Source organism: Tinamus guttatus, unplaced genomic scaffold (genome assembly GCF_059628265.1).
Source record: "Tinamus guttatus ecotype Peru unplaced genomic scaffold, ASM5962826v1 Tinamus_guttatus_pri_ptg000247l, whole genome shotgun sequence".
Taxonomy (NCBI): Eukaryota; Metazoa; Chordata; class Aves; order Tinamiformes; family Tinamidae; genus Tinamus; species Tinamus guttatus.
In genome coordinates, this window is record NW_028288781.1 from 7,714,023 (window position 1) to 7,722,745 (window position 8,723).

General features: G+C 69.3%; 1 protein-coding gene across 1 annotated transcript; it reads left to right on the forward strand.

Moving 5' to 3' along the window:
* On the forward strand, positions 1-3,681 carry LBX2 (ladybird homeobox 2). The gene is made up of 2 exons (XM_088526627.1): positions 1-328; positions 3,275-3,681. The coding sequence occupies exons 1-2, from the start codon at positions 1-3 to the stop codon at positions 3,679-3,681; spliced, it is 735 nt and encodes a 244-aa protein (XP_088382753.1).
* The last annotated feature ends 5,042 nt before the right edge of the window (positions 3,682-8,723 follow it).

Consider the following 8,723-nt stretch of genomic DNA (forward strand, 5'->3'; position numbering starts at 1 on the left):
ATGACCTCGGCGCGGGAGGCGGTGGCGGGTCCCCCCGCGCTGCCCGCCGAGGAGCGCCGCCGCGGCGCGCTGGAACGGCTGCCGCCGCCCGCCAACTCCAACAAGCCGCTAACGCCCTTCGGCATCGAGGACATCCTCAGCCGGCCCTCGGGCCGCGGGGCCCCCGCCGGGCACGGCGCGGCCCCGGCGCGGCTGCCCGACAAGGCGGCGGGGCCCGGCGCGCCGCGCACCGGCGTCTCCGCGCCCTCCTCGCCGCTCTGCGCGCTGGAGGAGCTCGCCAGCAAAACTTTCCAGGGGCTGGAGGTGAACGTGCTGCAAGCGGCCGAAGGTACAGGCGCGAGTGAGGGGGGGCTGGGGGCAACGCAGCCGCGGGGCGCCCGAGGGGCTGGGGCCCGATGTCGGTGCCCGGGTCCTGGTGGAGCCCGGGCGGGAGGGCAGGTGTCTGCGGGGCGCCGCGGCCGCCGAGCCGCCTGTGCCGGGGGGCGCGGAGTTTGCGCCGCCGCCGGCGGTTCGTCCCGGGCCCGCGTCTCGCTCGTCCTCGCTGCAGTGCGGCCTCGGCTCCGCGCCCTCGGTAAGTTCGGCTCGTGTCACCAGTGGGCGGCCCGATGAAGTCCCGAATCGGCAGCGGGACTCGCGGTTGGGCCCCGCAGCAAGGACGCGGGCAGCGGCGTGGGAGGCAACGGGGCACCGAGTCCCTGCTCAAGGCACCGCGTGTCGCTGCACCGCGGCCCGGCGGGAAGGAAGCGTCCCGATGCCAGGGGCCCGAGCCGTCCATCGAGGCCGGCGAGAGGAGCGCGGCGAGGGGAGCCCTCGGTGGAGCGGCTCGGAGCAGCTCGCAGCGCCCCTGGCACGGGCGGCCGCCGAGACCCGGAGACGGAGGCGCGGAGACAGCGACGGCGTCTCCGCAGAAAGCGACGGAGCCGCACAGGAGCACAACGGGAGCGGGGGCTGCGCAGGGATTTAACGAGCGGCGCCACGAGGCCCAGCGGTCCTGGTATCGGCAGAACCGTGAATGGGCGAAGTCGGTACCGGCGGAGCGGCGGCGGACGGATCCAGTACCGGGCGGCGCGGGGCTGGCCTGCCGGCAGCTTCAGGCTCGGCGCTGCGATGGAGCGGTACTGAAGGCGCGCGGAGGCAGGAGCCCATGCAGATCGTTCCCGCAGGCAACGGGACCCCGTTAATAGCAGGGCGGAGGACGGCCTCGCTGTTGGACCACGACCCCCTCACAGTCCGTTACCGAGCGCGGGGAAACCGAGCGCCCGCGGCCGGATCGGTCCCGCCAGTAACAAGGCGTCTTTAACGAAAAGACCTACTGGGCCGCCGTTTTCCGGGATCTCGGAGCTAAGATGAATTTTTCGTATCGGGTTCGTGGGCAAGGCCGTGCCCTGGCTGGGCTTCACGAATCGAACAACGAAATCCCGTTTGCAGGGACACGGCGCCCGGGCTCCCGTTCCCGGCTGCGGCCGAGCGCGGGGGCTGCTGCAGCGCGGTGCGCGGATCCCTTCCCGAGTGAGCCCGGGCCGAGCCGCGATCCTCCGCGGATCGGCCTTGCCCCAGACAGGCACACGGACACGGCCGATCACGCTCTTGTAGATAACGAAAGAAAAATCGTTTCGCATGGACACATGGACAGTGCGGAGTCGATCGGCGATCCGCGAGACAGCGAAAATAAAGAAATAAAATAAAGCATGTTTTTCCGGACGCACACACCGGGACGAACAGGCCGGTCGCCATTCCCGTAGCTAGCGGGAAAAAAAAAAAGACATTTCTCCAGACGGGCACACGGACAGAACGGGGCTGATCGGCGCTGCCGTAGTTAACGAAAGAAAAGCGTTTCCTTGAACGAACACACAGACACGAAGGAGCCGATCGCCGTTCCTGTAGCTAACGAAAGAAAATATTTCCCCGGATATACGCGGCATGGATCGGCACGGATCGGTGTTGTCGGAGCTACCACAAAAAAAAAAAAAAAAAAAAAAAAAAAAACTTTATTGGGCGGACACACGGACACGGAAGGACCCGTCGCCGTTCCCGTAGTTTTCGATCAAAGCCTTTCCCTGACCGACACATCGACACACGGACTCGTTCCTGTAGCGAGCAGACCAACCCTGTCGCCGTTCTCACAGCGAGTGGACAGAATTTTTCCTAGCGGAGCTGGGATCGGAGCCGTCGCGCAGCGCGGCAGAGACCGGCGGGGACAATCCCATTCGGGCGGCGGAACGGAGGGCAGCAACATCCCAGGAGCAGTAAATCTCTTCTGGGCGGAACCGAGAGTAGGGTACGGAAGGTCCAGTACCTGGCAAGGAATGGGCGAAGCAGGTACCGGCTGAACCGGCAACGACGGACTCGGTACCGGGCGGATCCCGATCCGAGCCGCCGACAGCCCCCGGCTCGGCGCTACGGTGAAGCGTTACCGAGCGCGCATGGAGGCAGCGATCGAGGCGGATCGGTCCTGCAGGCAAATGTACCCCGTTAACGGCGGGGCAGTCCCACAGGCGGACCGGGCTCGGTCGCCGGTGACAGCCTGGGCAGAGCGCTCCCCGCTTTTCTCTGCAACCCTCTCCCGAGCCGAGACGGCGCGCGGGAGCTGCCGGCCGGCCGGCCCGTCCCCGCCGCGAACCGAAACCCTCTAAGGGGCGGCCGGACCGGGCCCTTGAAATTCGTTTAAACGAGAAGTGGCAATGACAGACCCGCCGCGGATCGGGCCCCTCGCACGCAGCGTTCGGCACCGGGCGGCTCCAGGCGACAGAGCCGGCGGGCGCGAACGGGACCGGAGTGCCGGGCGACCAGCGGGGATACGGCGTGGCGAGAGGGAGCGGACAGGGCTCCGTGCTGAGCCGCGGGCAGCGCCGGGGTTCGGGCACGGCTGAGAACGGCCCGACATGGAACGGTTCGGCTCGGCACTTCCCCGGCAGACTGGCGACGGCCCCGCCCAGCATTGCGAGACCGGTTCGGCCCGCTCCGACGTCTCGGGTCGGAGCAGGACGCGGCACGGGGCGAGCGGGGACCGCGGGGGCTCGGCCAGCTCGACTCCGCACGGCCGGGCAGGGGAGGGCGCGGATCGGTTCGCCACGGCAGGGATCGGCTCGGCCGCCGCTCGCCGCCGCCGCCGGGGCAGTTCCGGGAGGACGCCGGGGCCGCCGAGGGCAGGCGGCGGCGTAGCGGGGTGGGAAGCGGCGGGACCGGGTCTGGGGAGGCCGGGCCGGGAGCAGCAGAACCGGGCCGAGGGCTGCGGGCGGGAGGCCGCCGCGCTGAGCTCGCCGTGTCCCCGCAGGTCGGGAGCCGCTAGGCGCCTTCGGGCCCCGTCAGGCCTCCAAGAAGCGGCGCAAGTCGCGGACGGCGTTCACGAACCAGCAGATCTACGAGCTCGAGAAGCGCTTCCTCTACCAGAAGTACCTGTCGCCCGCGGACCGCGACCAGCTGGCGCAGCGGCTGGCGCTGAGCACGGCGCAAGTCATCACCTGGTTCCAGAACCGCCGCGCGAAGCTCAAGCGCGACCTGGAGGAGATGCGAGCGGACGTGGCCTCGCTGCAGGCGCTGCCGCCCGCCGCCCTCGAGCAGCTCGCGGCGCTGCCGGAGCCGCCGCGCTCCCCGGGGCCCGGCCCCGCCGCCGGCCCCCCCGCGCCGCCGCCGCCGCCCACGGACGAGCTCTCCGAGGAGGAGATCGACGTGGCGGACTGAGGCGGCGGCGCTCGCAGGGACCGAGCGCAGCTCCGCCGCCCGCGGGGATGGTGCAATCTTCTCTTTTGTCTCTGTTTCTCGTTCTTTCCTTTTTTTTTTTTAATTTTATTTTCTATCGTGTCTGTCCTGTCGGTCCGTCCAGGCCAGGGCAGAGGAGGGGGCGGCGGGGCCCGGCCCGGCCGTGTGTAAATATTTGGAATAAAGGAGACACCTCAGTAGCGAGGAGCAGGGCGGGGGTCCTGCGCGAGGGGCCGGCTGCCGTGGGACATGAGCAGGAAGGGATGGACCGGACGACGAGGCAGACCCGAGCAGGATCCCGAGGCGACGGCGCACCGATCCCCGCCCGCCCGGCTCCGTACCGAGTCGTGCCTCATGCTCGCGCACATTCCCGTACCGGGCACCGGGGCAGAGTCCCTGGTGCCCGCCCTAGGGTGCTCCGTCCCCGCCACCGCCGACCCCCGTGCCCGATCCCGCTGGGACAACCCTACTGGTTCGTGCAGGACCGGGTCGCGGTGCCGCCCGGCACCACATCGGCGCCGGGGCTGCTGGAGGTGCCGCCCCAGGACCCGAAGCATCCGGCCCGTTCTTCCCACTCGCCCCGGTCTGGCCCCCGGCTCCCTCCTCGGGCCATCCTGCTACCCTGGGTCCCCCCGTAGGCCCCCACCTGGCCTCCGTGCCACGTCCCCAGGCAATGCCATGTCCCCAGGCAGTACCGTGACCCCAGGCAGTGTCATGTCCCACATCGCACAGTCCCCTCCCTGGGACCAGCAGGGCCCTGTCCTGCCCCCAGCCTGCCTGGATGATGTGCCAGCAGGTCAGTGCAGCCAGGGCACCTGGGTGCTTGCGTGAGAGTGGCTGTGTAGGCAGACGTGTGCTTGTTCTTGTGTGTCTGCATGAGCACCGACGTGTCTGTGTGTACCCATGTGTTTGGGCACACAGTGCCCGCACGGCAGTGTGCCAGCTGGCCAAGGCGCCTGCGCACACGCATGTGCAGGACAGTGACAGCAGCAGGGATGGCTGCGTGCGCACACTGCAGCAGCGCATGTGCCTGTCCCTGCTTCATGTGGCTGCTGTGGAGCATGGCTGGGAGTGGGGACATGTCTGTACATCTGCCCTGTTCTTACCCCCCGACAGGGAGGGTAAGCCACCTGCTCGGAGGCTTCCGAGGCCCTGCCAGTGCCATGACGTCATGACGTGGTGATGTCACTGTGCTGCACCGTGACGTCACCCCCGGGTGCTGGAGAGGCTCCACTTGCCTGTGGGGGAGCAGGGACGTCCCAGGCTCGGGGGGGCCCCGCTGATGTGACTGCGCTGGCGCAAACTCCCGCACGGGACCCGCCCCCTCCCGCGGTTTCTCGGGCTTCCACGGCGCTGCGTGGCCCTCCCCCGAGCTGCGCTGCGGCGGCCAGGGGAGGGGACAAAGGAGATGCAGCCTGAAAGTGCCTTTGAGCAGCCGCCCCGGGACTGCGGCTCGTGTGGCAGGTAGGAGGCTGCAGGCAGGCGCAGAGCGCGCGCACGTCACGCAGCCGCCCGCAGACCCGCGCTGTGCCCTGAGACTCGCGCGTCTCTGCCTGCTGCCGCGGGGTCCGTGCCCACCGCCACGGGGTCTGCACGCCAGAGCGAGGGCTTGTGCACGCCACAGAGGACAGGGCCACATGGAGGCTGCATGTGCTGCGTGCTTGCCGGAGCGGGGGTGCGGACATGCGTGTGCACACACTACAGCCACACGCATACGTGGGTACACGGGCAGGTAGACAGGCATGAGCAGCACACGCAGCCGCACACATGCAGAATGGTGGGCCCTGTTGGCATCCCGTGCTGTGCCTGCATGCCTGGTTCATGTGTGCATATGTATCTGGATGCGTGCGTGTGTATGTGTGCATGCGTGTGCCCAGGCACCCACGCGTGTGCTGCACAGGAGGCTGCCAGAGCGGGATCAGGCGCCCAGCTCAGGCTCTTCTCTGCCACGCAGACACCCCAGCCCAGCCCCAGCAGCCCCCGTCCACCCTCTGCCCTTGGCACCCCCGGCCCTGCTCTGCTGTGGGATGCCCAAGGGCCCCAGCACAGCTCGCACTGCCAGCGCCCCTCACCATGGCCTCTGGGCTGTGGCCGGCTGCACCCCCGTCCCTGCCGCCCCCTCGGCTGCCCCACTCCAAGCTGTCCCATGGGGCCACTAATCGCGGGGAGGAAGTGGCTGCCGGGCAGCGTCTGGCGTCGCCCTGGCCGCTCGCGTGGGAGCCGGCGGCAGCGCTGGGCACGCTGCCATCAGCAAGGCCTGAGCGTGCTAGTTCCCACTGCCACCAATGCCGCACAGCGGGGCAACGCCACTGGGAAAGGCCACGGCACCCGGGAGCAGCCACCCCACATGGCAATGGCCACCCCATGCTGCACCTGCATGCAGTGCCTGGTCACCAGCACTCACAGCCACCCCAACACACACGCGCACATGGGGCTCTCCAGTGCCAGGCTCCATGTCCACACAGACACACACATGGGGTTGCATGCGGCCAAATGCACATGTGCAGGTGGCAAGAGTGCATGCATGGGCCCAGACGCAGTGTGGACATGGATGCAGCGTGAGCATGGATGCAGCGTGGACACGGATGCAGTGTGGACACGGATGCAGCGTGAGCATGGATGCAGCGTGGACACGGATGCAGCGTGGGCGCAGACACAGTATGGACGCAGATGCAGCATGGACATGGCACCGCTCTACAACCCTGCAGTGTGTGTGTGTAGGGACCTGCACACACAGGTGCTCACAAACGCAAGAGCACATGCACACACACGCTGATGTGACAAGAACACGTCTGCTGCCACCACGATCATCCTCTGCCTGCACTGCCACATCTCCGCACGGCTCCCAGGCCGTGTGTCCGCAGCCACGGCCAGGACAGGGAGTGACAGCTCTGCAGGCCGTGACTGTCACCGGGGCCGCGGGGCAGCTCGGCGCGGCGGCAGGGGGTGGCGGTCGTGCCTGTCACCGGGGCCTCGGGGCGGCTCGGCGCGGCGGCCGTGCCTGTCACCGGGGCCTCGGGGCGGCAGGCGGCCGCGGGGCCGCGCCGGGCTCTCCCCGCGCACCCGCAGCTCCGCGCTGCCAATTTTCCACGCGATTAACCCCGCTGCTGTTGCCTGACAAGCGCCGCTGTTGGTTTTAATTTCTTTTAACTGGTGATTAATTACCGGCGCCTCCCGCGCCGCTTCTCTCGGCGCCCATTTGCATAGTAATGAAGCCCCCCGCACGGCCCGGCCGTGCCATGGGCCGCAATGCCCGGCCTGCCCGCGACCCCATCGCCCCACGCGTGTGGGGCTGGGGCATGGGGCTCGTCTGGACCTGCTTGCAATGGGGCCTGGACCCCCCTCCTGAACCCCCTCCTCCTGCCTCCTCCACGGAGCCCCCTCCAACCACCCCATCCAGCCCCCCCCGGCCCCCACGCAGCCCCCCGCGCGGCTCCGCTCACCGCACCGGTCGCATCCCCGGCCCGCGCTGCCCCTGCCCGGTCCCCGCTCGACCCCGGCCCCGCTCCAGGCGCTGCCGCCCGGGCCTCGTCTGCCCCCTGGTGCCGCCGCGGCGCCCGGGAGCTGCTGCGTGCCCGGGACGCACAGACGGACAGCGGGACGGACAGATCCGCTCGGTGCTCGCGGCCAGGGGAGCGGCGCCCGCAGCCGAGCGGTGGGACGAGCTGGACCCATCGTACGGAGTGGCCACCAGGCACGAGAGCGAATACCCGCAGCAACCCCAGCACCCGCAGCGACGCTCTTCAACAGAACCTCGGTGGCCTTTGGCAAACCCTGCAGGAGCAGAGCCAAGCCAGGCCTGGGCTCAGGGCTGGCGGCTGCTCTGCTGTGGGCATCCCTGCAGAATGATGACTCCAAAACACATGGTGCAAGAAATGCAGCTGTGCTGCAGCGATATGGAGAGTGACCCACCAGAGCGGGGCAAAGCCCCACTGCTGCCCAGGCAGCGGGGCAGGCAGGGAGCTGAGGCTGTCCTGGCACCCGGGGCAATCCTGGTGCCTGGTGCATGTTCCCGGCGCCTGGGGTGACCGTCACCCCAACGTGCAGACCCCAAGGGGGCTGGCGAGCGGGTGCTGCTGAGCGCAGCTCCCTGCTATAGCAGGGGGCCCACGGGGCAGCTCCATTAGCGATAATCCCGCTAAAATGCCCCAGATGTGGGATGGGAACCGCGGCCTCCCCCAGTGCCGGCGGGTGCTGCTGCAAAGTGAACTTTAATAGAGCTCAGCGGCAGCCCCGGCGCTTCAAAGGCCGCGTTAGTGCCAGGCAATCAATCGCTTCCCAGCGGCGCGGGGACGGAGACGGGACACATCCCTGCAGCCCACGTCTTCCCTGGGAAAGCTTCCCACTTTGAAATGGGACACCCGGTCCCCCCGGAGCCCCCGCACCCCCGCCCCGTGGGGAGGCCGGGCCCCGGTGTTGGGTTTCCCGCAGCTCGGGAAGGCCGCGGTTTCCGCAGCGAGACGGATGCGGGACGGCTGAGGCCGCAGGGAGCTGGGGCCGCGCTCTGCTCCCTCCAGGCCTGCATCCCAGTGCCCACCCCGTCCTGCCCCCGGCGCCAGGCTGCCCCAGGATGCAGGAGAGCTGGAGGCGGGAGGGAAGGGGCTGGGGGCAAAGGGAGAGCAGGGGGAAGCAAGGGCGGGAGGTGGGAAGGGGCCGTGCGCTGCGAGGGTGCGGGCAGGACGGCAGGCGCTGGGGCTGGAGCTCAGCTTTACTGTAAAACACGGAACAGACACAACCGTCCGGCCCCACAGCCCCCGGGCTCCGCGCACAGTGGGGCAGCGGCGTCCAGGCCCGCGGGGATGGAGCTGCCCCCCGGGAGGCTGCATGGGGGGACAGTGAGAACCAGGTGTGTGAGGGGGCAGCGCACAGACCCCCAAGGCACAGCCCCCAGGGGGGCAGAGGGTGCCCGGCCGCGGGGCAGGGGTGAAGCCCGGCTGCCCCCGCACCGTCCCCCGCGCCGAGGCCTCAGCTTAGTGCTAGGAGAGAGGCGGCTGCCAAGGCCACGGGCGGCCCCGCTGCCAGCC